Consider the following 27,834-nt stretch of genomic DNA (forward strand, 5'->3'; position numbering starts at 1 on the left):
ACGGCTTTCTCGGGGGCGCCTCCCCCGCCCTGCCGTCCCCTCCGCGTCCCCGTCCCCTCACCCCTCTCCCTCCCGCCCCGTCAGCCCCCCTCGCCGCTCCCTGCGCACTCAGCCGAGCCCGCCGCCCCCAATCCCCTCAGGACCCGCCCCCTCTCCGCCCTGCGATTGGTCATTCCCACTGTCACTCCGGCGCCTTCCCTGCCCATTGGTCGAGGCTGGGCAGCCGCCCCGCCCCCCGGCGCTGTCGGTTGGGGCGAGCCGAGAGTAAATAGACGCCGGAGCCCAAGATGGCGGAGCCGCCAAGTCCCGGTCGTGGCGCGGCGCCCCCGAGCAGGAGCCGCTCGGCGCCAGGGCGGCCCCGGACCGAAGGGTTCCCGCGGTCCCAGCCGGCCGCCAAGAAGGTGAAGGGAGCCGAGGAGCGGAGCCTGAAGGGCGCGAAGCGCGTCAACGGCGAAGGGGGCGGCAGTGGCGGCGGAGCGCCAAGCAGCCGCTGCCCGCGGTCGTGCCGAGCTACGGCGGCCCCGCGCCCTGGGGCTTCGCCGCGCTGCCCTCGGGCCCCTCGGCGGCGCGGGGGGCTTCGCCTTCCTGCCCCGCTGCCCCGGAAGCTGCTGCCGCCCGCGGTGCTGCTGCCGCCGTCCGCCTCCCCCTCCTCGTCCCACCCGCAGCACCAGCACCGCCACCCCGCACCGCCTGGCGCTGGCGGCAGAGCCGGGGGGCGGCGGGAGCGGCGGAGCGCCAAGCCCAAGAGGCCCAAGGAAAAGCGGGACAAGGAGAGGAGGAAGCACGGGGCGCTGCCCGTGGTGGCGGCAGCGGCGGGAGATGGCGCGGGGGCCTGAGCCGGGAGGAGAACGGGGATGTGAAGCTGCTGTTCCCGAAAGGTGAGCGCGGGGCCGCGCGGGCGGCCCGGGGCGGGGAGGCAGCGCTGGAAGGGGCAGGAAGAGCGGGGGGGGGGCTCGGCGGAGGTGTCCGGCGGGAGCAGGAGGGGGCTGTGGTGCCGGGCTGGGGGCTGCGGGCAGTGCAGGACCCGGTCACACACCGCCGGCGTTGTGTAAGTTCGTGGGAAGGCAGCGGCGGCTCATAGTGCCGTCAATCCTGTCAAAAAAAGGGGGTGTGGAATTAGCGATGGCGTCAGCCAGAAGCTGCCAGAGGCCTTAGGTTTTCTTACCTATTAGGGAAATAAGGGTGCCGAGTAATTTATTAGAGATCTGCGAACAAAACTGAATTGAGGGAAAAACGGAGAACACGTTTCAAACCCCCCTCCCCCCCATTTAAAATTAAACCCTGAATGATCTCGTTTATTAGTCTGTTAATTTTTACAGGGTAAGTCGTTGAGTACTAGAGAACATGCTCTTAAAATTCAGATACTTGGACTTTTGAATTCTCATTTAGTTGCTGTTTCGGGTTTACTTTATTTCCTGAAGATCACATCTTCCAAGAAATGCTCGAGGCCTTCAGGAGAAGGGGAGGAGTGTTGGGTTAGTTCATTAGTAGTGCTGGACAAAAATGGCCATATGAGGTAGGACAAGATGTTGGGCCAGATTCTTGCTTGGATTCCTGCTGACTGTGATCAACAATAAATCTTGGGAAGTAAAAGACAATGCATGAATATATGAAGACAGTGCAAGAATACATGCTTTTATTTCCAGTGTGTCCTTTCCCAGTCTCCAGTGACCTTAAACCAGATGTTGATGCTTTTGCATTTACATTGAAATATGAAGAATTTGAAACGTGTGCTCCATTACCTAGTTTAAGCAAGTTTCCTTTCTTTCAAAGGAAAGATAAATTGTAGCTGTTGTGTAGACTTAGATTATTTTGATTGTGGCCTGTGTTTGTAGGATCAGACAAGCATGTAGAGAAATCTCATTAATAGCAAATATGCCTTTTTGTCTATTGATTATATTGTCTGGGTACCTTACTGCATTTTCCACTAATTTCCATGAGCATCTTGGTGTATGATTTACTTACCTTTTAGTTTTTGGGTTTTTTTAGAGTATTTGGATTGGTGGTATACAAGTGGTTTTTAAGTATCTCATTTCAGTGCTTTCAAGTATTCCATTTTAGTGCATTTTTCCTTGTTCCTGTTAAAAGGCGACTTGGAAAAAGTCTTAAGAAATGATGCTCAGAAATTATGTTGGTGAAGCCTTCTTGTCTTCAAGGATAGCTGCTAAGAAGCTGACCCAATATCCTTCTAGTAAAGCTGTGTAATTAATAACCATATTCAATAAGATTGCCACAGTGTCCTACCACTGTTACACAGTCATGTTAATAAATCTCTGGGAACCATATTACAATAACAATATGTAACAATGTATAATAATGAAGTGTTTTTTCACATTGGTAAAAGAAATTGACACTGATGGTGTCAACTGAATAATTGTTGTGATTTTTCTTTAAAGAGGAGATTCTGCACCTTGTATCTGGAAAGGATATTTTCTTCGAACTTAAATGCTGACAGACACAGGTTCTCGACTTTTTACTTGCTGATTGCTCAGAGCAGATCTTTTTACCTCTCGTTTATTTTGTGAAAACCTACCTAATGCAACACATAAATTTTCCACAGCAAGTGTTTGGCATCTGAGTCTCCAGATTTCTGCTTAAAGGAAGTAGTTTCTATACCTAAAATTTTGTGGCATAATTTCTCATATAAATTAAGAACTTTATGTTCATTAGACTATATTTTTGCAGAGAAGGCTGTAAGGAAGTGAAGGATCCACTGTGTCTTCTGCTGAGAGCAGCCAGCCTTTTAAAGGTGGTTCAGTATTTGACTGTAGATTAAAGAACAGGTTTGTGCTGTTAATCCTGTGAATAATTTACTTTTCGGAGAGGAAGGGAGAAATGCAGTTGTGATGCAGGGAGAAAAGAATGGCTGGGGGGCAGGCATGTAGAATCCTAAGCACAGAGGAAAACTAGGAATGACATATTACGGTGGGAGGGTAAAATATGCAGGGCTTGTGCTTAGGAGTACTGAAACTGTGGCATAGACTGGAAGGAGATACCATAGGGACTGTGGTTGCAGCATATAATGAGTGAATTTGAGAAACTGACGTGAAAGAGGGAGGAAAAGCAAAAGCTGTGTAAGAGGAAAGTGATTCTGATCTTGTTTTGGGGCAAAAAATATTATACTTTGGTGCTGTAGAAAAGGCAAGGAGGGTTAGCAAAGGGTAGGATGGAAGAAGAAGGAAAATTTTAGTCAATCTACAGTTACAACTTCAGGATGAGTTTAGAGGATTTTGTGTAATTAAAGTAGCTGAGAGGTTTGCACACACAGAAAATGTGAGGGGTGGGGAGTAGGAAAAAATATGCCCCTTAAGGTGTACTGAGATGAGTTCATAGAAGCTGTCACCCTGCAGCTTGAAACGCACTCTAAAAATTGACCTAATGCAGGCAAGTGCAGTCTGTTCTTCCTGGAGTCTGCAGTTGAATAACCTTTTTTGTCTTGGTGCAGTGGAAAATGAGCAGCAACATGGAATTAAGAGTATTGATTGTTTTTCTCTCATAGCTTTCAGAACTGATACAAGTATCAGTGTTGCACCTGTCAGAAAGGAGACAGTGCCAGTGCAGACACTAGAGGTGTAGAGGCAGAAATACCAAGAGATAAGCAGGTGGAACGAGTAGGAGTTCCGTGGTTGTTTTGAGACTTTGAAGGTGGAAAAAATCCATCCTCCTCTTTGCAGCCAAAGGGGAGGTGCCTTGCAGGTGGGCACACGGGATGGAGTGGAATTCACAATTGGCTTTGCTCCGATAAGAGTGTCAGTACCTGTGACTGGGGAGGAGGGTGCTGTGTGCCTGCTCTGCTCCATAGGGCAGTTGAGATGCCAGGAGAAAAAGCTTTACCTTGGTGAAGGCCTGCACAGATCTCAGTATTAGAGACAATGAGGAGCAGAGCTAGGGGGATCAGGGGAAGAATGGCAACATTTGTCTCATGAGGTTGCTGAGTCTGTAGTGTAGACAAGGTAATGCAGGGAATCAGGGTGTGCAGTGCTGTGGAGTGAGAGATCTGGCCTTGCAAAATCATCATCATAAGACTTGGAGTAGTAACAATTGCATTTTCCTAATTCTAGTTTATCTACTGTGATGATGATAAGGGATATTGAGGAGGACATTGTGAGAAGATTTTTCACCTAGCATTCAAAAGTGCTGATGAGAGGAGCTGATGTTAGTCCTTTGCTGGCAACAATGATTGCTAGATAAAAGAGCCTAGTTTTGAGGCACCTTTCTTTCCTAAGTGATAGGAAGATGTTAAACCTGCTAATAGCCAAGATGGATGATGTGTTTAAAGCTCTTCAAAATGGTTATATTTTCTTCCTTGAACAAGTCTTCATTTAAAGAATTCTCTGGTCTTTTAATTTATTGCAAAGACCTTTGAGTTGCAGAGTCATAACCAAGCCTTACAACTTGTGATTCCATCAAATGAATGGAGTTCAGTGAACCCTTCTGAGATGATGATCTAGCATGCACAGAACCTGAAAGAACCTTTTGCAAGATGTACGATTTATCCTCTGTATACAAGGCTTAGGCTGTTTAAAATAAGCTTAAATTTCACTTGTCAAGTACATTCTGATAGTGGAACTAGAAGTTGTGCAATATTTTTGTTTTAAAACATGGTGTGAATCTGACAAAAGTGATTGCTGTTTCAGGTTATGACTGTGCTGATTCAGTTAGTCATTTAACTGATAGTCTGCTCTAGCAGTTCATAGTTGAAATTGTTTTCATAACAGTGCAAAGCTCAGCTCAGCCGCTCCCCACTTCATCAGAGGACACCTGCCCAGAGTTTTTGTTTTGGTCTGCAGGCTTGCAGTAAGATGTAGTAATCCAGTTGCATGACCCATCAGTTCTGCTTTTCTTGCCCTTTCTGTGTACAGAATTCCTTTTTTTCTTCAGTGATCCATTTGCTGATTACCTCAGTGTACAAGCAGTTGCAAAACGAGGCTGGTATCTTTAACGTGCAGATGGGGATTCCCCCATGAGCAGGAAAGCTGAATATGGTGCTGTAACTCTTGTTTTTCCTATTAGTTTGTTTTTCCCTTTGCCCCCCTCCCCCAGTTCTTTCTCTTGCTGTCTTTGAAGGATAAATTAGATTACATTTCAGGTGAGCATTTCCCACTGATTCTTCTAATAACTCTTGCATGACACTTCTGGGTTTTTGGCTTTTAAGAAGTTGCACTTTTCGGTCTGGTTAAATTTGGTTTGCATCCAGTGGAATGCTCATTTCATAGTCTGTGTTACTAAAGTAGGTTGGAGAAAGCTTTGGATCTTCTTCTTTTTCCCTTCTTTAGAACTGGGGCCATGAAGCTTGCTGCTTTTGTTGTCTTTTTTTCTTGTGCTAAATGTTTCCTCCTTCTGTTAGCTTCCATTTCCTTTGCTTTTTTTTTTTTTTGGTACTATGTGGCTTAATTCACTTCCCTCTTCCCTCTGCTGAACTCCTTAAATTCACCAGTTGTTTTCATGCTTGTGAGGCCTCTTGATCACTCTCTTATGAATTCTTTGATATATTTCTATTTAGATACCACACTGTAAGCAGCAATATCTAGCAAGTGTTTAGGGTTTTGAGTGTGGTATTCAACAGGAAGAGGGACTTCTCAGATTTCTTTAGATGTTTGAGATGTATATGCAGTTTAGTTTTCAGAGCTGGTAGTGACATTAACTGTAAGTGTCCGCTGTTGAGATAAATTTGGAGCAGTGTATCTTTCTCCTGAGGGACCCTGACCCTTTTTCAGTGAGATAACCGGAAGCTTTGCTAGGCAGAACAAAATCTTTCACCTTCTAAGCTGGAGAACAAAGTCCCTCCTCTACCCCAGAATCCAGCTTTATGTGTAATTTCCACAGCAGAAGCTTGCTCTGATTTTAGAATATGAAATAATTTTTCTTAGTTGACACAGGATCAGGAGGCTGAACCATCTGATCTGAAACCTCTTGTGAAGGCCTTGTTTGCAGCTGTCACGTTCTCTGTTACTGATTTCTGATGCAACTCCCCAGTGCTGGAGCTTAAACTTGGCTCGTTCAGTTCCGCATGTCGAAAGTCTCCTTAGAAGCGTGAAGCTTGGAGGAACTGGGAACTGTAAAGATTGGAATTCAGTTTCTTGGAAGTATTTTCACTCAGAAAGGGGTCTGACTTCCTTTCCATGCACTGAAGAGCTTGGGGAAATGTTCTCACCTGATAAGAATATTTCTTTAGTCTTATCTTGGATTTTAAACGTAAATTACTGTAAGGGGTGTCAGCCAGATATTCCTGGTTATTGGAACATGAAAGTTATCATTTTTGGGGGTGGTTTTTTTTTTTTGGTCTTGGAAATACGGGTTTTTTCATGTTCATTAAGTCAGGAAACCTGCTCTGCAGTGTACCTTGTAGGACCTAATAAAAGTGCAGGTGTCAAAGCTGTTAACATAGTGGTGTTAAATGTGCTTCATGTATCTGCATAACCAGTTAAGCATGGCTTCTTGAGGTTTTATTTCTATGGGTGTTTGTTTAAAGTGAGGACAGAGTGCTGATGGAAGGAATGGTGACTGATGTTCTTGTACTCCCCTTCTTATCCCCCTTTCCTTTCAGTTACACTGCTGTTGGTGTTATCCATATTGATGATGTCTCTTAGCAGTAGTCTGTAAATATTTTGCCTCATATGCAGTGACAGCCCTTAAATCAAACAGAGGAGAGAGGCAGAATACTTTGAACATAATCTATGACTGACTACTAATGTGGATTACCATCTGGAAAACTGATGCAAAGCAGCTGCAGCTTTTGGCATCTGACAGGGTTGAACATCTCACCTCTTTCAGTGCTGAAATGGACTTGCTTGAGCTCCTGCATCGGCTTCAAGGTGTGAATTTTCCAATCTGACAGTGACCACGTTGCATGTAATCCATCCACTACAGAGCATGTACTGGGTTTACCTTTTTGTCTGTAGAAAGCTTACCATAGAGGCAAAGATCTGATTAAATATCTGAAGTCAGATTGGTGTGTTCTGTGAATTTGGATTCCTTTATTTACTACTGCAGGAAATCACTGCAGTCATTATGAAAAGGCATCTCTGGAGTTAGGAAACAGAGGACTTTGACTATAGCCTTTAGCTGTAAATGGCTGTTTAACGTATAAATACAGAATACATCAATTTCTTTTACTTAGCCCAACATCCAGAAAAAATAAAAGCTTTTGGATTTGAGAAGGAAGTATGTATATAATTCTTAATTAATTCAGTTAATTGTGTGGAGTCATTGCAAAGCGAAAGCATTTTTCGGATGCCATTTTAGGAGATGAGGCAGAACACTTCTTCATAATAGAACTCTTCCTATCTGTATGTAGCACTCTTTTTATTTTAATATACTACTGTTGCTGCATTTCTTTCATGGGTGGGTGTACTGTTTCTGTGACATCAAAAACAAAGAACATGGACTTTGTGGTGACACTCATATTGTGAACTTGAATGAGGCATCTGGAAATCTCTTAATCAGTGAGGCAGTTTGTGAAGAACTGTAGCCCTTGGGAGGGACTCACATTGGAGAAGTTTGTGTAGTACTGTCTCTTGTTGGAGGGACCCCACAGTGGAGCAGAGGTAGAGTGAGAGGAGAAGAAATGAGCAACAGAGGCAATGTGTGAAGAACTGACCACAACCCCCATCCCCTGTCCCCTTGTGTCATTGTGGGAGAAGAATTAGAGAAAACTGGGAATGAAGTTAAGCCTGGAAAGAAGAGAGGGGTGGGGGGGAAGGTGGTTTTTACATTTAATTTTTATTTCTCATTACCCCACTCTACTTTTGATTGCTAATAAATTAATTTTTTTCTCCCAAGTTGAGTCTGTTTTGCCCATGATGGTAACTGGTATTATGTATGATCTCTCTGCCCTTAACTTGACCCATGAGCCTTTTGTTATATTTTCTCTCCTACGTCCAGCTGAGGAGGGAGGTCATAGCGTGGCTTTGGTGGGCACCTGGTGTCCAGCCAGGGTCAATTTGCCAGAAGAATTATAAATACTTCTGTAGTAATAAAGACTTCTCCCTCCAGCCAGGCAGTAGAACTTGAAAACTAAGGATTGAGCCCAGCTCTTACTGGACTTGCATAGCTGATTCCTACTGTACTTGGAATTTCTCTCTTTTTTTTTTTTTTTTAACCCTGGTAAGGGCTATTTACAAACTCTGTTTAGTCTGTTACCAGTTATTTCCTGAGCAGTGTAACTCTCTGTCAAAATTATGCAAAGTAAAAGTTTGTTTTGATAGGGGCAAAAATTCCTGAAGATTTCTTTCCTTTTTTCCCTGGGGTACAGATTATTTCAAGCTGTTGGCTTTTAGTTTTAGTGTCTTTAGAGGTATGTAAAGGCATAGGAAGTCTGTGTATTTGGGATACATGATTTCCCTGAGGACTCATTTCGTCCTGTTCCCTCACCAGCTCAAGAAGCTTTTTTTATTTTTTATTTGTTAGGAGTAGTATTGGTGAAGGCTGACTGCAGAATATTGTGTGTACATGGAAAGCTTAGCATAAACATCTGTCACTTTTTACTACTTTGTGATCCTGTTGCCCTGCAAATGAAATGGAGACCAGTTGTAGCTCCTACTGGTAAACGTCAAAAAAGCTGTACAAGAGCATTCCAGGTTTTCATAACTTCAATGGAACAAGTTTTTCTTGTTTTCTCTTACCAACCTCACTTGTTAGTTGTTTATTCCCTGACATGTAGGTTGTACATTGCTTAATGTTGGAATACTCATTTTAAAGCAGGATTTTTGTGAAGAATTTTCATGTTTCTTGGTTGAAAAAGCGATATTTGGCCTGAAATTATGTGTGGCTGAAGGGAATTGTTACCTTGCCTTAGTGAAGATACTCAGTGAGATACTGGTCTGTGGCATTTTGGAAAGTCTCAGAGTTCTAGGCCTGTATTGAGCTGCATTGGCTTTATTGGGCAGCATTGTGTGATGGCTGCAGTTTTGGAGACTGTGCTTGGAGAATTGCACTTGCCCTTCCTTGTAAGGTGTCTGTGCTGTAGGCATGTTACCATCATGTTTATTGACTATAATGACTGTTGGATGCTTCTAAATTTATTGATTTGTAGAGTGGGCATAGAGAGCTTGTAGAGCTGCAGTAGATCTTGTGTTAATAATGAAATAATGAAATAATTTGGTTGATTTTTTATCCCTGCATTCCAAGGATGCTCTGAAATGGAATATCTATCCCCGAGGAGAATAATCTGCAGAATTTTGAGAGTCGTGTTTGAGTTCTGCAAGGCAGATTAGAAAATACATATTAATACTTGTAAACTGAAGACATTTGGCCTGAGAATTAAGCTCAAGTGTTAATCCATGGAATGACTGATTTTGACAGAGATTTTTTTTAGTGTATGAAATTTTTTCTTTATTTCAATATTTATGTTTTTTTTTTTTAAGAACTACTATCGCTAATCTGTTCTGTGAGCTTTGAGAGAGGAAATCTGAAAATTTGTACATTTAAATTGGGATTCTCAACTGTTCTTTACTTGCCTCAGACTGTTGACTGGTTTTGTTACAGTACTGTAATTTCTAGAAGGGAAACAGTTAAGTAAACTCTACTTCAAACCTTCCTCAGCTTCATTTACATTGCATTTGCAATGGCTTGAGGTGTGATATGATTGTGGCTGTTGCTAGAGGAGGTCACAGGATGCTTCCATTGTTTCTCTTGTCTGGAAGGTTTCGCCATTGACTCTGCTAATTGCTTTCTAGATGTGAAAATAAACTAGAGGCTCTTGAAAAGGTTTTGGCTTGTTCTCAGTCCTTATGTTTTGCTTCTGACAAAGCTGGAAGATTCATTGGCCTGTGATGCTATTCATGAGCTGGCAGTAAAGGATTCTTTCAGTCTTTTGTCCTCTCTCAGCAAGGCTCAGCATTTGTATATACTCTTCAGTCTTTCTTTCGTTTGTAAATGATAGCAAAAGTCAAGTGTGCCTCTTAACCATACCAAAATGTGGAGATAAAATCTAGGTCTTCCCATGATAATTGTAATCCTGGATGAGTCATGCATTCAGCGCAGGTTATAAGTCAAGCCTGGTGTTACTGCTTACTTGCTGAGTGTCTGCTTTCAGAGTGTTACTTAAACTCCTGTTGTACAATTTATCTCTGACTTCATTCTCTTGAGTTGCTGGGGATTTACAACTTAGGGATTCCTTTTTGGGTAGAGACAAGCTGGAGAGGAAGGTCTATGCCTGCTTAACCTATTCCTAGAAAGGTTTGTGTTGCTTAGGAAAACTTGTTGAGTTTCCTTGGTCTGCTATACACAAATCTGCTTTGTCATCCATCCCTTCTCACTGAGCTGCTAGAAGGTTTTTCTTGGCCTTGACTGTTTCAGTCACTTAGAACAAAGATATTCAGACAGCTTTAAGCACAGCTACCTGATTCCTTATTTTTGTGCCAGCATAGTTTCTCTTCTCTTCACGTTGCTTATCTTGATCTGTGGGTAGACAACAGGCATGTCTCAACTGCCATCTCTTATGGGTTTTATTTACTTTCTTAGACTCTCCCTTAAATACATTCTTCCCTTCACCCTGACAACTGCGAGGGTTTGACTTCTGTATCCTTACTACAAGACTCCTAAAAGGAAAGGTATGAATGCTGTGTAGTCATTGTTAAAGCATTCATTTATGTGCATTACTGTCAACTCCTTGCACCTTTATTAACATGTTTCATGAGTAGTTTGGTTGGGGGCCACTCTGTACAGCCTTCTGGAACTGAGGAATATTTCTGATATGTTAGTAGTGAAGATACCTGCTGCTTCTATTTTATATTGATGCTTAAGGAAGAGTAATTGGATTTCTCTTTGCTTCCACTTGGGGTTTATAATGCAAGTACCATGAATAAAACATCAGGATTGCCTCAGCTATATTACTGAGAAAGCGTTCTGAAGCATAACATTATGTAGAAGCTTGAAATCAGATTTCCTCTTTCCCTGCGGAGGTTAAAAAGCTCAGTATACTCTTGGAGCAGGTACTGGCTTCAGGCCAAGACAGGAGGCATGAAGTGCTGGCTGCAGTGCATATAAGCCTAGTAAAATCTGACTTCTCTAAATACTTGGCCTCATAAGTGAATCTAAACTCGGCTTGAAAAGATTACTTTCGAAATGATGAATTCCTACGGGTCTGGTATATTACATGCAGAGAGCATGCCTAAAGGCTCTGCTTTTGTGTGTCAGGGATTTAAAAACATGGAGTGACTTGACAAGAAAGTAAATGAATAATGAGACTACTCAGGTGAGCTGTTGCTGATTGTAGGTAAGCAGGGGAAGCACAAGAGAATTACACTGACTGTGCAAATACAGTACATTTCATGTGTTTTGATTAATTACATGTCACTGCATTAGTGCAGCCTGTGAACATAATGTAAAACATTTTTAGCTGACAAATGATGTCTCATTCCAAGATACTTGCAAAAGCCTTTAAGTTCAGAGTATGTGTAGATAGTTACGAGGTTTCCAGTGTAGATGTGCACCCAGGAAAATGCAAATTATAGTATTTTTTTCCCCTCAATTCTTATGAAATGCATGTAATTTGAATTTCAAGGAATGAGCTGACTTCAGATGCAAAATGAGAGCAGAAGGTATAGCAGTAAGCAAAAATTTTTAACTTGTTTACAGTTAATTTGCTGGGTTGTTGTGTACAGTTCTAACATAACAGAAACAAAACTTGTCTGAGTTAAAGAAGCTTATGTTGGATTATACAACAGATAAATATTAGCTTTTCATATTATAAGTACTGGGATTTTCTTGTAACTCCTCCTTTTATCCTCTTAATAGAGCTTACATAAGAGTAATGTGAAACATGTATGTGACAATTAATTTACTGTTCCTACTTAATTGTGAAATATTTACATTTCAGCTCAAATCAAAGACAAAGTTAAAGAAAGGGAAAAGAAGCAAAAAGAGAAGAAGAAGCATAAAATAATGAATGAAATCAAGAAAGAAAACGGAGAGATCAAATTATTGCAGAAAGGTATGTTCAAACAATGTAGTGTTTTTTCATTCTAAGTTTTTAAAATATTTGTGTTTAGATACTGGGTTTCAATACTGTGTTTTTCATTTAGCTTATGCCATTTTCTCTAGTTAGTTGGTATGAGGGTTGCAAGTTAAAACCTAACTGTAGATGTTACTTTTTTTGTCAAATGTATTAGGTGCTGGAGATGAAAGATAAAACTGTCACCATGGTGTTGCATATACATTAGTAGTATTAGGAAAGACCAGTACTTCAAGGAATAATATTGGTGATACCTTGTTCAATAACTGCAGAGAAGATGCAGGTTATCATTTTATTTATTGTGGAGAAGAAAAATGAATGTGTTACATTTTATGTCTACAAAACTGAGTAACTAAGGAGTTGTAATTCAGAAACTTTGTCAAATACTAAAATGTTACATGCAACATGCAGCCTTAATTTTGGCTAATTTCTTCAACTTTGTTTTCTGTAAAGGAATGTCGTTAAGAAAATGTTTTCACATGACTTGTGCGTCCACTGATTGTTAGAATTGTACAGTAGTTGAGGCTGGAAGGGGCCTAGTCTGACACTGCTCCAAGTAGGGTCAATTAGAGCAGGTTGCCCAGGACTATCAGACTGTCTCCGAGGGTGGAGGCAACACAGTCTCTCTGGACAATTAGATTCAGTCTAGATATAAGGAAGATTTTTTTATGATGATGGTGGTGAGAGACTGGAACAGGTTGCCCAGAGGGGTGGTAGATGTCCCATCCTTAGAAATATTCAAGGTCAGATTGGATGGGGCTTTGAATAACTGGATCTAATTGAAGATGTCCCTGCTCATTGCAGGGGGGTTGGACTGGATGGCCTTCAGTGGTCTATTCCTACAGAAACTATTCTATGAGTCTGTTGTATGATCTTTGCTATAAGGAGAGACAGCTGGGACTAGAAGGCTGGAGAAGAGGCTCCAGGGGGATCTCCTCAGTGTGTATAAACACCTCATGAAGAAGGTTATCAGCCTATGCTGGTTCATGAGGTTATTCCTCTCAGGTGTAGGGCTTTGCCCATCCCTCTGTCGACTTCATGAGTGCCCCAGGTTGGCTCATTTCTACACTGTCTCAAGGTCCTTCTCACAGGCAGCACAACCCTGTGGTGTGTCAAACCCTCCTTCCAGTTTTGTGTCACCTGCAACTTGCTGAGGGTGTGCTCTGTCCCATGACACAATTAATGAAGATGCTGAACAGTACTGGCACAAGATATCAAGGTCTGGATTAATCCAGTAGGGACTGTTTTCCAACTGGAAATGTAATGCTGCTGGAAATGTAATGCTGCTCACAACCCTTTGAGCACACCAGTGAAGCCAGTTCTTGAACTACCTTAGTCTTCACTTAGGTCATGCTACATTAGATTTTTTGTGAGGGTGTTGCTTATTTGAGTTGACCAATTTTTTTTTTTAATATGTTATTTTCAGATTCTGCTTTTGAAGTTAGGAACAAATTCCTGATATGTTTTTCTGTTACCTTGTCTGCTGTAGGATTTAATTTAGAAACCAGAAACTGAAACCCTCAAATCAAAACTTGATCTTCAAAATATTCCTATGATGTCAGAGACACAGCACCTGGTAATTACTGCATCACATATGATACTCTGCACACAAGTTAACTGTATTAGCTATGACAGCTTCAAACCTGCTTTGATCAGATCTAAAGGTATTGCCTTGAACACAGGAGTGTAAACTGATGACTTCCTGTGAGAGGGACAGGTGTGACTTGTCTTTGCTGAGCATGGAAGGAAGTTGGTGGTTGAGATACTGGAGATACTGAGCAAAGCTTAACTCTCTCAACAGTGAGGTTCTTCAGGCTTTGTTTGAGTCACAGCCTTTTTTACACTGGGTCCTGTTTCTGTTGCCGTTCAGCAGATCAGGTGGAAGCTGCAAAGACAGGAAGTCTTCTTACACAGATCTAATAAATGATACCTAGTGGGGCTGTTGAGCCAAAAATGGTGCTTTACTTTCAAAGTAATGTAAAAATTTATATGCCCAGGGACTGTGTTAGAACATCTCTGCCGAGTAGCAGGATGGGTTGTTCTCATGGAGAACGCTGCTACAAGTGCATTAGATGCCTTACTCTATTTGACTTGACCTGTTGCCAGTCAAGTGTGTTTTAGGTTTTCTTTAAGGTGTTGGAAGGAAGTGTTTTTAGAGGCTATGTTTGGTTTTTCAGTATCCTGCAAAATTGACTCCTGTTTCAGGAAAAGAAGGGGATGTGTCAGGAGAGCAGATAGATTCTCTCCACTGGGTTTGTATCCCATTCAGAACAGCAGGTCAGTGTTTTCTGTGGGCCTCCAAAATCTGACTGGACATGCTTGTATGTGCTGTGACATTCATATAACATTTCCTGAGTCGTTTAGCTGATCTGGTTTTACATCCTGGGCAAGAGACAGCAAAGGCAGAAGTGCTTTGAGGTGCAGCTTCTTGTATGTATCAGTCTCTGTGACCTTCTCAAATATTAACTCTATCTAAGGGTGTCTTCTTCCTGTGTAGCAAAGGCTCCAGGCCCTATTGTTCTGAGCTCAGAATTCACTGCGTGGGCTTTGAACAAAGTTTTGGAATGAGTCTGCTTCCCTTTGCTTTGCAGTTTTGGTTTTATGGTTGGTTTTTCTTTTTTTGTTTGTGTATGTCTAGAGACTGGCACTACAGTGCCTAAAGGCATTTTATTTCCTTTTCCTAGTTATTAGATCTATATCTTGTTGTAAAATGTTGCTCTGACCATCTGTTTGTGACTGACTTTCTTTGAGGGGCTGGAGGTAACAGTCTGTGAGACTTGAGACAGCTAAAGTAGCTGGCCAAGGTGAAAAGTGACTAGTTATAGAAGTCAGTAGTGAGGGACTGATGCCTTTTGAGGGAGAATTGGTGCATAAGCCTGATTTTGGTGCTTTAAGCTGAATGTGGAAGTGTTACTTGTATGAGGAAGCTCAGGGGTGTAAGCTGTTCATCTGCCTAAACTTGTGTTGGCGTTCTGTTGAAAGCCGTGATAAAACTTGCCAGTGTTGGAGACAGACAGTTCTTGAAGAGGGTATTTTTTTTTGCAGTTCCTGAGGCTGCTAAAGGAAATGAGGCACTTTCAGAGAGGCTGATGGCTTTTGTTATGAATCTAGAATGAAAAGGTTTTTTGTCACCCTTTTGCACTTGAAGATGTATTCTCTGAAGAATAAAGCTATCTAATTGCCTCTATGTCTCTCAGTCTGTTATGTGGAAGAGCTCAGTTTTTGAAAAAAAAAAAAGCTTCTTGGCAATGCATATTGCTAAAAATTCAGAAACTATAAGTGAATTAAACTTACTTAAAAAAAATTTGCATAGTAAACAGTTACCTTCTAGAAATGGAGAGTTTCATACAAAAAATTTGATGTGACTGAAAGTTACTGGAGGTCCTGCAAAATGGAAGATGATTAATAGGTTTATTTGTAAACAGTCCCATTTGTGTTTTTTCTTTAAGAAAAAAACAGTCAGTCTTGTTTTTCACATTATTTATATCAGAGCACAGCAATAGCTAAAAATGCAGTAGGAGAAATTCTTAGTGTTTCTGCAAGGTTAAATGCCTTGGGTTATTGAATGCCAAAATGCAGGAAAGAACTGAAAATGAATATTTTATTTTGCTGGTATAAATATATGTAAGTACAAATTGTTTTATAAAGCTTTCTTTTATTATTATTCTGGAAGAAATTACATTTAATTGCACATTCTTATGAACCTTTTAAATTTTTTATAGATGGGTTTTGCACAGAAGTAATTATAAAATTGGTATATTGAACACGAGACCTGAGTCATACTGCATGCTTTTTCCCATCCACTGTATTTTGTCTGTATGTATCTTTAGGGAGAATGTTGAAGGATTTATTTGCACTTTAGTTGATGGGACATTGAGAGAATGGGTAAGACTGAAGTCGGAGTGTAGGGCACACAACCCATCGCACTGATTTGCCTGTAATACTGAGTTTGCTTCGCAGTCCTTATGCTCCAAGTTACTAACTTTTACCAATAAAATATATGAGTTTGGGGTAAAACACAGATGTTGAATGTGATGGAGCAGGTGGCAGCTGGAGGGAGAGCTGTGCTGTAAAGCTTTGAAGTGTGTCTTGCTGGAGGTGGGGGTCTGGGCCTTGAAGCAAAGGCTTCTGGTACATCAATGAAAAGTGAAAGCCTTTTTCTACAACTGCTTGCAAAATCTCTGATTTTTTTATATGATTTTTTTAAAATGAAATCTGAAGGCTGTGGTTACAAATTATGATCGTCTGTTTAGCATATGCACGTGTATTATTTGGAATGTCTTTTTATGGTGAAGACTGTGGAAGTAATTGTGGTTTTTGAATTATTGTTTTTCAAAGATAAGACTTCTGCGAGAATTTCAGTGCTGTCACATTTATAGGAGTTCTTCCTTTGAGAACAATCTTTGTACCTCTGGATTATTGCTAGTAAATATCTGAGTAAGTTGTTAGGCTGCGTGCACACAAAATATTTTTCTTTTACCTTCTGATTGTATTGTTTATGGGAAGTGGGTTTCAGTTCTAATTTTGATGCCACAGATGAATTAAAATACTGTGATGGTCAGTTCAGAAAAGAGGTCTGCTTCTATGTGTGCTTCTCTGCTGTCTTTAAAGTTCTTCCATAGCAGAGTGAAAAGTGCTGGTAGAGGAGTGTGTGCGTGTTGAAGTGAAAGGCTTCATTGAAACAAGGTGATTAAATCAGCACTTTTTCACCTCTTGCTGTATGTTAAGATCCAGGAGTGTGGAACTGCACAAAAACTTTGTCCTGCATTGATTCCTCTTAGATTTTTCTTCTCATATGCAGACTTTTAATTTTGAACAGAAATCTTCTGTTGGACCTTTCCTCTCCACAAAGTTTTCTGTGCTTTTAGTGTAGCTGGGATTTCTGTTAATGGTTTTTATTTGGGTTGTTCCCTTATTTGGAGAACAGATATTTAGATGTATGGAAGGAAGAACAGATTGCTGCTTTTTGATATACTTCTATAAGGTACATAAAATAGCTAAATTATAATTTCATATATATGTTTAGTGTGGTAACTCAGATGACCAGACTCCAGAGGGCTGTTTGCAGACTTCATATTTTCAGTCTGTTTGTTGTAGAAAAACTAACTGGAAATATTTTAGACGTTTGTATTTTTTTATTCGTCGCTTTATAAATCTCTGCTTATTTTACAACATGTCATTGAAGTTCATTGGTGCAGTTGTTGGAAAGGATGTAGGAAGAAGCATGTTGGGATCTTCCTGTATGGCTCTCTAGGCAAGGGATGGTTATATTAAGGAGCTGAACATGGTAGAAGTTGATGCGTATCTTTGTAGCAACTTTTATCACATGTTGTGTTTGTATGCCCATAAGTGTCACTTTCTGAAAATCTTAAATAGCTGCTCTCAAGGTGGTTGTGACTATTCAGCTTCCAGGAGACAACATGAAATAGGATTATTTGATGTATTTTAGGCTTGACTTTTCTGATGTTTAATAGTCAAGCTTTCAAGCCTGTAAATAGAACAAGATAGCTGTCAGTTCGCAGTTGCTCCTGCTGTTGGGTTTGTTTCCTGGGCTCTGTACTGAGGCATCTTGAAATTGTTTGTTTTCAGCACGTGGCCTATTAGCTTTGCAACGTGTCAGCAGCTGATCTTGCTCATTCCCCTTATTTGTGGAGTGACTGTGCATTTCATGTCTGTTTAGAATTCCATGTGCCCATTTTAAGTCAATTAGGAAGTCAGTTTTCTAATAATTTTGAGCTATTTTTAATATGTTTTTCATTAACTCACCAAATTATTACATAGAATCATATTTATTGAAAGAGATTTAAAAATAAATATATAACATGTGATATGTTAGTTAACTGACAGTTTTCTAATTTTGTTATCTGGGACAAACGTGAGGGTTTTTTAATATCTAAAATGCTGCTCATGTTTTTTTCTTGTGCTGGGTAGATTTTTATTTTTATTTTTTTTAGAATTTTTTTCCTTTTTTTTTGGCCACCCTAAGTGACAGTGGCTTCAAGAACGCTTATATTCTCTGTGACTGCATATTTTATTTATTTACTGGTTCATGAACGGCATCTTGGCTGGTCCTGTTCAATTTTTTTAGTGTTTGTGGTTATGAACTTTAGACTCCCTGGAAGATCCAGGGGGACACTTCTGTGGTTTGAACTGGGATTTTTGTGTTGGCTATTTAAAGACTCAGCCTGAAGAGCTGTAGCAGAGCTGAGGCACTGTATCAGTAGCTTTAGAGTGAATTGCAGTGAGAGTTGTGTCTCTGGCCGTGTGGGACTATGGGAAGAAAGTGAAGATCATTAATTGGAGGTTATTCTCACTTGTCCCTTCCTGGAGAGGGCTGCAGTGGGAGGTGGTTGGTACAGGACCAAGCCCAAGACTAGAGCCGTGTGCTGTAGCTGATGGCAGAACAGCCAGGGCCTTGCAGAGCCAGGGGTGTACAGGCAGCTGGTTGGCACTGCTGTGTGTGTTCATGTGCCACAGAGTGAGGAGGAAGCTGCTGTGTGCCAGTCCTTCTGTTCAGTTGAAAAAAATCTAGGAAATGTGGTCCCTGTTTAGGCTTCTCTGGGTTGATGTTCTTTCATCTTTCAGCTCCTCACCAAGTGCTCCTCAGCTCTCTTAAATTTTGGTGACTGGGCTTTCCTCAAGTGCAGAAATCAAAACTGTCTTTAATTACTGACTGCTATTAAAAATGTTTGTGTCTTCCTGCTACTAGTTGTCAGCTAGAAAACTGTGGTAAATGAATAATTTAGTTATTAATCTTTGGGTTTTGTTTTGAAATGTCAAAAGTCCCTCCTTAATAATTTTGGTGGCTGTGACCTCAAAGTTGAGAAATGCTGCTCTGGTTGAAGCAACTGAATGAAGTATTTTACTTCATGGCTTCTGCTCCTTTAAAATTTCATGTCAAATGTTCTAATGGACGAAACACAACATAAAGTAAACTTCAGGTAATGTCTAACTTTTCTAGGTGTAAAAACTTACTCTTGTAAAGTGTCTGTAGTTAACCAGAGTTCAGGCTGTCTAACATTAATTTAAAATACAAGCGTGGGTCATCAAGTAATAACAGAGCATTGACTGATTTATATAAAATTTGAATAGTTCTGAATCTCAGTCCTATGCTGTGTCTGACAGGGATATTGTGTCACCACAAGAAATGAAATGTACTGAGTTACCCTGAAAGTTCTGCCTTTCCTATAGATGCATGTATGGTAGGAGTAAGGTGTGACTTGCCTAGATGATGGTTAAAAGTTTGTTTAGAGGTAGTTCTTATACTGCTTATACTTATTGTGTTCTTATAAGTTCTTATACTTATTGTGCATGCCTCAACAGAATGAACATACATTTCCATTCTTCTAACTTCCTTAATAATGTGCTGCAAGTTTTATAACTCCATCCTCATACAGACATGATTAGCCAAATAAGAGCAGAAGGAGAATTAAAATTTTACTGTTCTTTTTTTTTTTTTTCCAGTCCAGTTAAGTGTGAACTCAGTCTACTTTTTAACTTCAGGTCAAGGGGAAAGCTCCTGTAAAAGTCTATGGGTGCTGAGTTTTTCTACTCACCTCCTGTCTCTGTTATTTCTCATTCTTGGGGTCCTACAGCAGTTCTCTGACTCACCTTAACTAACTTGTTTTTAATTCAAGTGAAAATTGTTAACTTCTGTCTTGAGTTTTCAAACCATGCAGTGGAAAAAGGTTTTATGTTTATAGCTGGTTCAGTAACTGTGTGTGTCTAAATGCATCTCAAGACACAGGGACAAAGATGCTGTGCACTTCAGAGTGGGTGCTGTCTTGGCTGCAGTTAGATTCTAGCAGTTGAATGGATATGTATGTATGTACACACCTTTATTGTGATTGCTGGTGAAGGATCTCTGAAACACCTATCTTGAAAGTTTTGGGTTGTGAGTGCCTCAGCAGTAAGTACTTGAGAGGTGAAATCCGCTTGCATCGAGCACTGAACTGCTGCTGCCAAATCTTGCTTAAAACTAAGCTGGCTTGGATATCTCAGTCTTGTGTTGGGATCTTTATTTAGCCTTTTGGATTGCTTACTTAATGTTTTCACAGAATTCTGTATGTCTGCTCTGAGGCAACTCGATTACTGCCCTAGGGAGATGTGGAAAGCAGCTGTTCTTTTTTGGTGTCCATTAGCCAAGTGTCAAAGCAGCATTATTGGTTTTGGAAGCAGCGGCACATTTTACTTTAAAGTATTTTGATATATGCAGCAGAGGAGTGACTGGATGAGTGGGTTTCTGCTCCTCTCTACAGCTAATGCAGAAGAAGAATAAGATGAAAGTATTTATTTGGCATTGCTGATAGCAATCCCAGTATTTCAGCAAACTAACTCCTTTTGCTGTTACAGTATTTGCAACTTCTGAGCAGCTTTAAATACCTACTTCAGAGTGGATCTTTGAAATTCAGTAGAGCAGAAGCCTTAGGCTAGAAATGTGCTTCCTTCTCATTCTGTCTCAGTTTATTCAAGCTTTGCTAAAAAATCCTGCTTACTTCTAGAAATCAGTTTTCCATTTTGTGTTTGTATTCTTCAGGAGAACTGTCTGTATGCGGAAATAATTGAACATAAATATTCTAAAATTGGTGGTATGTGGATGTCAAAGCAGGATGGGGAGTGAGCACTGTACAGCACCACCCACACTCACTGTAAGAAAGGACAGAGGGCAGAAATTGTAGCCTGATCCATATTACAGTTAAATAAACTAAAATTTTACCTTTAAAAGATAAATTGTGTAACCTCTATGTTGAATCGAAGAGTTCAAGCTTTGGGGTTAGGGAGCTTTCTGTTAAGGTTTGTTAGGAAATGGATCCTGTCTCCTATATGTACTGTTGTGTGAGGTGGTGGGACTTCCTTCCCCCCCTTAAAAATTCAGCCTTGTTCAGTGCTGGAGGTGGATAGATGAAGGTGTGGATAGATGAAGGTGTGGGGAGCAGATCAAGTGTTTTCTGCCACTGATGAGGAGTGGGCTTTAGTACCCCCCAGTGCCTGCTCTCAATGGTCTCCATGCTTTAGTTCCTGTCAGACAGTGCTGTGAACCAGTTCTGTTCTCTGATCTAGAGCAGCAAAGTGAATAGTTTTCTGCTGAGCCATTGAGTTACTGTGCAATCAGATGAGCATCAGGCAGTAGCAGGAATGGTGCAGGAGTGTGTGCCAGGAGCAGTGGCAGAGGAGAGCGGGGGGCTGGACTCATCCGTGGCAGCAAGCTCATACATTGCTCAGCTGTGTCATGTCTCCACATTTGAAGGCTGAGCAAATAATTACACATTTCACATTTTTTCAGTCTTTCAGTATTCAATTTAATTTTATAATATAAATATTTTCTCTTTGAAATACAGTGTATGAAATATCTAAGAATAATTTTCTGTAAGTACGTAATGTGCTGCCAGTGTGGAAATGGAGTTCTTGACAGAATCTGTCTTGTGTGTGCAGTAGCAAAAGCCTGTGTGAATTTGAAAAAAGCTTGGAAACAACTAATCAGTTTTTGAAGTCATGTTACCTTTTAATTCCTGCTTGAATTAGTTTAGAGAACTAAGTTTTGCTCTTGTTGGTAGGTAGGTTTTTTTGAAAGTCTTTAATTCTGGAAATGTTTTGGAAAAATCCCATTTGGAATCCTTTTTATCTTCTGACTTGTGTTTTAAGGCTTTTTTCCTCTTCAGTGCCATCAGTAGCTCAGACTCCTGATTCATGTTTTGTCTCACAGGGATAAACACCATTTTTCTCTTTCTTTCCAGTTGCAAGTGGCATTTCAGGGGTTCCTGCTACTTTCCATCATAGATCTTCTGGTGTTTTTTTGCTGTACAGCCTGCTGTTCTTTCAGTGATTGTTGCTGTTTTGGTTTCCAAGTGTTTCAGAATTAAAAATGTTCTCAGTTCTATCCTTTTTATATATAGAGGTCCAAAAAATTCTGTGGAAGAGAGTTTTGTTCAGAGATGAGAGGCTGTTAGCAAATATTTATTTGATTCCAAATTGTGTGCCCCAGTTTTGCAACGTAGCATAATTTGGGAAAGTGTGTACTGATGAATTGTAATACTTGATATATGTGTAAATGGCATAACCCTTTTATCTTGAGTTCAAAAGTAAAAACAGACTGTATAAAAATCTATTTATTTAAAGCTGAACAGAAAATTTCTTATCAAGCTGGAAAGAAGACTGTTGGATACCAGAAAAAGAATTATTTTTATCCTGTGGTTGAGAGCTTTTTTCCTTTCTGAAGCTTTCACAGAGATGGTGTGAAAACAAACACAGAGACTGATAAATGTTCTTCACTTCAAGAATGTCTTAGTGTAATTCCTCCTAAGATTTTAAAGGCTTCCATAAATATATACCAACTTAACTAAAACTTATTTTTACAACTGGTATTGAGCACAAACCTTTTTGGACACGTTCATGTGAACTTTGCATAATTTGAAACTGGTTTACATTCCATCTGTCTGATTTTAATTGTTATATTGGTTTTGTTTTGTTTGTTGTTTCTGTCTTAAAAGCATCACTGCTTTCAAGACCATGGCTGTGCTCTTTTGAGTGCTGCTTGCTCAGGGTTAGAATAGAAACGACTAATTCAGTTGGAAGGGGCCTACAGTGATCATTCAGTCCCACTGCCCCACCACTTCAGGGCTGACCAAAAGTTAGTGTGTTGTTAAGGGCATTGTCCAAATGCCTCTTAAACACTGACAGGCCTGGGGCATCCACCACCTCTCTAAGGAAGCCTGTCTTGTAGTTTAGTAGCAGACTTTTTTTTTAATATATGTATTTTATTTTTATTTTTTTATTTTATTGTACAGCTGCATCTGTGATATACAGTAAGTGATGGGTTAAAAAAGCAGCCACCATATACTACAGGAGAAGTTGAGTGAAATTGGTTGTTAGTAAAACTTCTCAGGAGATAGAATCAAAGGCAGGGCATGGGACAGATTGGAAGGGGAAATCAGATCATCTTCCTTCTTGTACTGTAGAAATGGAAGTCAATAATTTTTGAAGTAGTTTTGCACAAATACAGATTCATACCCATCTCATGTAGGTACTTCACATTTCAATTAGCAATAATGGAATGTAATTTTATAGCTGGATGTTCAACAAGAATATGTAGATGCCAATCTTCAGTTGTCTTAGGATTTTCCTTGGTCATTATAAACATGTTCAAGTACAACAGAGAAATTTGGCTCTTGCCATAGCAAATAGCTTCTTGCTTTGCACTTAGTTGTTGTGTGTGTTGCCGTTTCTATTACTGCTTATTGCACCCCAGTGAATAGAAATTTCCATCCTTTCCCTACTGTACATGAAGTCCCAGATCTGAGTGATTAGTCCCCACAGAAATCTGAGCTCCATTTTAGGACAAGTGAAGTGGGTTGGCAGATGTCTCCTACTTCCTTCTGCCTTGACATGCTCCAGCATTTGGTGCTATAAATCCATATTTTTTATATTCATACTAATATAATATCTGAAAATGTTTGACTTCTTTGCAATATCCATCAATATAGCAACAAATTTTCATGTTTAGAGGGAAACAATTTTAAAATTATTAGTTAAAGCATGTTTAAGAATTTGAAATACCTATATGTTCTTGGATGCTTTCTGGTTGTGTATTCCTGCAGTCAGGAGGGGGGAAAAAATGTCTGTTCTGTAGTCTGCATTTTGAGATTTCTAAGCCTGTATTATAGAACTTTTCACTGTCATAAACCATTTCTTTGTGGTTTTTTTTTCCCCCCTGAATGGAGTTGGTGCCGTAATGCCACCATTACCTTACCCCAGAATGTGAGTAGTAGGTGATTTTTGTCAGGTGGTGACATTTCACTTAAGTACTCTGCTACCCTCAATGAACTATTTTCAGTACTCCTCTAAGACTGAGGTACTTAGTTTTACACCTGTTACTCCTCTTCCTGGTCTTTTCATGCCCATTATATTTAAAGACTTGTGACAGAAGGAAGATGTTATTTAACAAAGAAGTGGGTGAATATTGCATGTACCAGATGAAACAGTCCTGTTGCAGAGGTGATGCTAGTTTTACAATAAATTTAACCTAAGAAAGGACAGATACTCTGAGGATACTCTGCCTTTTGGCAATTGAACTCGGTTAGCTAAAAGTGAAATTTTGCTCAGTGTGCCATGTTAATCTGATTTCGAGTGAAGGGAATCTTTGTAGTTATTAGATTAAGAAATCCTAGAGGCTGTGTCCTTGTTTGGGCTAAGTAAGAAATGAAGTGACCTCAGGGCACTTCTTCCCCTCCCCTCCATGAGAAAATAGAATGCAGGGACATAACTAGCTTGCCTGCCTCCACTTCAGGAATCCCAGAGGTGTGTAGCTGCTGTCACAAACCTCACAAGGCTCAGAGGCAAGTGTCTTAATTGCATGTTCTCCTTTTCAGTAGTTGCATTTTCCATGTCCAAGCCTCTTAATTATCAGCAAGAATTTGAGATTCCCTGCACCAACAGTTGTGGTCTCTTTCCTTCCTTCCTCCCTCCCTCCCTCCCTCTCTCCTTTTTTCCTTTTTTTTTTTCTTTTTTTTAAAGGACTCTTATGAGTTACTTGGGCCGAGGATTGCAAGCTGAAAATAGTCTCCTGCAGCATAGTAGTAGAGACTGGCTAACTTAACTCTTGTGATTTGAGATTACTTGGTCTTGCAATGAAATACTCAGTTGCTAAACTTCTAAGCTTCTCTCTTTGAACCTACTGGTCTTCAGTCACTTGTTGTGAATATAATTTTGCACTGAAATATACCCAGTAACTTCCTTTCACTATTTGCTAAATCATGTCAACTGCTAGATTTTTTTGACAGTGTAGTGCCAGAAGTTTTTTTGGCTCCCACTTCTATTACTTGCAAAAAAACCCCAAAAGCACTTGAAGGAAAACACTTTAAAACAAAGGAGAGCATTTACCTTGGAAATCACTTGAACGTGTTATCCCTAAGTGAGTGCTTTCTGCCTTTAGGCCATTACACTTTGTTTTCAGTTCAGTTTGTGTATTATGTAAACTTGAAGCTAGTCTCTGTTTTCTGAGTGTTTTCCTTAATGTGTGTTTTGTTTCATTTGAATTCTATTTATTTTCTAATATGTCACTTTTTAGATGTCCCCACATATATTTCAACACAATTTATTTAATTATGAAAGAATGACCATGTAAAGCCCATGTGACAGGGTAGGCTTTAGTAGTGTCATCTTGTGAACAGCTCACTGCTGCTGGTTGATATTATTTGGCAGTGTTGGACAGCTGTCCTGTGACATCTCTGGACTTTCTGGGACAGTAACTGCTGATGACTAGTTAAAAGGGAATGATGAAGGACTGTGACTCATCATGAAAGCAACCTTGGGAAACTTGGTTTTTTTGTGCTGTCCTTCCCTTTATTTGTCAGCTTATTTGTCAGTCAGAATGTGAACATGGCAGGTGTCTCTTACTCCACTCATTTTTGTTAAGATACACCTTGTGATCCTTGCTTTTGGTCTCTGGTCTTTTGTGCCACGGTGGGGGTTTTGGTCACTGGGAATACTGACGTTTAAGTACATGTTATGTGTATAAAGAGTCTTAAGAGATTTTTTCCTCTCAACAGGTGGGAAGGAGAAACCAAAAACCAATGCAGAAGAGCTACAGATTAAAAAAGTTAAGAAGAAAAAGAAAAAGAAACATAAAGAGAATGAGAAGAGGAAGCGTCCAAAAATGTACAGCAAATCCATTCAGACCATCTGCTCAGGATTGGTTTCTGATATTGAGGATCAGGAAACCAAAGGCATCATAGATGATCATCTTAAGGATTTCAGTGGGAAAAATATGGATCCCAAGAAGGACTGTGAGTCCAAGATACCAGAGAACAGTGAGTTTCCATTTGTCTCGTTAAAGGAGCCACGGGTTCAAAATAAACTCAAAAGGTTGGACACATTGGAGTTCAAACAGCTGATTCATATTGAGCACCAGCCTAACGGAGGTGCATCAGTTATCCATGCCTACAGTAATGAACTCTCCCACTTGTCTCCTGTGGAGATGGAGAGATTTGCAGAAGAGTTTGTGGGTCTGGTTTTTAGTGAAAATGAAAACTGTGCAGCTTACTATGTAATGGGTATTGTTCATGGGGCAGCTACTTATTTACCTGACTTTTTAGACTACTTTTCGTTTAATTTTCCCAATTCACCAGTGAAAATGGAGATTTTGGGAAAGAAAGATATAGAGACAACGACTATGTCAAATTTTCATGCTCAGGTAAGAGGTTATACATTTTACTTTCTAAAGTCATATAATGGTTTCAAACAACTGTGAATGGGGATTTTTTTTTAGAGTAGTTGCTATTAGCTGTGCTGTGTGGATGACACAGAAGACTAGAAACAAGGGAATTCTTTAAGTAATAAGTCAGTTCTGCAATATTGAAGATGAGAAGCCTGTTAACTGAGACATAAAATTGGATTTTATGGGGGAGGGGAAGTGTTTGCATGCCTGTGTGTGTAGGTTTCTTTGGATTTGTTTCTGTAGCTGAAGCTTAATTGTGTGAGTTTTGGAGGGTTGAAATGGTTTAGCTGTGGCTGTCTTGGTGTCCAAACTGTAGTTTATCTGTGTGAACTTCATAAAACTGAAATGCTTTAATACAGTGTTATACATAAAACCTGTGTAGGGAAGAATTATTTAGTTGTATTTGTAGTATGAGTCTTCAAAATTGGTTGTTAAAGGACAACTGGGTTGTTAACATGGCTACTGCTTTGGTCCTTAGCCACTTGCATTTCTCTCCACTTGGTTGTATTCTGTGGAAAGCTGTTAAGTTACATGGCAAAATGTCAGCCAGCTTTTAATTAATTTATTTTTTCTTGACTTTCTGGAGGGAAATGACTGTATACTGTCTTAACAACAGCTACTGATTGAAGATCATCTCTGCTATTTATTAACTTGCTGTAGAATATACATTTCTGTTGCATATAAATTATTCATGTTTCAGGTCTTCAGGGGGAAAAAATGTCTAGCTTTCTAAGATTTTCACCTTGATGATGAGGGTATTGTGTAAAGCCTATACAGATACTCCAAAACAACTTATGAAGAAACTCAATGCTGTTTTATTTATATCCACTTTATCTCACATTCACCCATTTAACTCCATTATTTGTGAATTTAGATGTTGTATGGATCACCTTTAAACTGTTTTAGTGTACACTTTTTACACAATTTTGAGGAGTTCAAGTGTAAGTTACACTGTCATCTTTTTGATGAAAAACGTGCTTTTTGCCTTTGGCTACATAAACATTTGTGTAGAACACTTGCATTTATTGATGAATTTCAGGTGTATGTTATCCAGAAGGATATGCAGAACTGAAATGCTGCTGCAAGAGAACATTAGCAGTGCTGGTTAAGAAAATATCTACTGCCATGGGTTATGAATATTCTGTGAACTATAGTCACTGGGGTTTTTTTAGTATGTAAACTGAATCATTAATAATAAAAATCACATGGGCAGCTCTCCAGAGCTGCTCTGTCTTTGGCCATTTTATATAAAAACAGCTGAATCTATCCTTCAGAGTATGTTCCTTAAGTCCAGCCTGTCATCTTGGGCAGCATTAATGCAAGAATAGCTGCGTGCCAGTATCTGCCCTAAAGACATGGTTAAGAAAAGCCCAAATTTTACTGTTGTGAATTATAATAGAATTATTTTACTAAAGGGATAGATTAAATCAGTATTACAATAGTAACATCAAGATCTGTAGTTAAAGCAGTCCAGTGTTCATTGGGTTTGTGATCATAATTCCCATTTTTGTGTAGGTGAAGCAGGAGCAGAGAGAGACCTGTAGAAGAAAGAAGCCAAACTGTATTATTATAGCATTCAACTGGTCAGCTCCATGGTCTGTCTTCTAAGCTGTGTTCTACTTGGCTAGAAATTTAGTTCTGGTATCTCCTTTTCCTTTGTGTTCTC

The 27,834-nt window shown here is 40.0% G+C and overlaps 1 protein-coding gene across 1 annotated transcript in view; it reads left to right on the plus strand.

Annotated features, from left to right (window-relative positions):
• Nucleotides 1-287: 287 nt before the first annotated feature.
• The window catches only part of RSBN1L (round spermatid basic protein 1 like), a 48,973-nt gene continuing 21,426 nt past the window's right edge, over nucleotides 288-27,834 (plus strand). Inside the window, 8 exon segments of the mRNA XM_029958079.1 lie at nucleotides 288-474; nucleotides 477-567; nucleotides 569-679; nucleotides 681-730; nucleotides 733-822; nucleotides 825-878; nucleotides 11,822-11,935; nucleotides 25,501-26,144. Of these exon segments, the coding sequence (XP_029813939.1) occupies nucleotides 288-474; nucleotides 477-567; nucleotides 569-679; nucleotides 681-730; nucleotides 733-822; nucleotides 825-878; nucleotides 11,822-11,935; nucleotides 25,501-26,144 (1,341 nt within the window).

The sequence above is a fragment of the Manacus vitellinus genome, unplaced genomic scaffold (assembly GCF_001715985.3).
Source record: "Manacus vitellinus isolate BGI_N305 unplaced genomic scaffold, ASM171598v3 scaffold_13_pilon, whole genome shotgun sequence".
NCBI classification, from domain to species: Eukaryota; Metazoa; Chordata; class Aves; order Passeriformes; family Pipridae; genus Manacus; species Manacus vitellinus.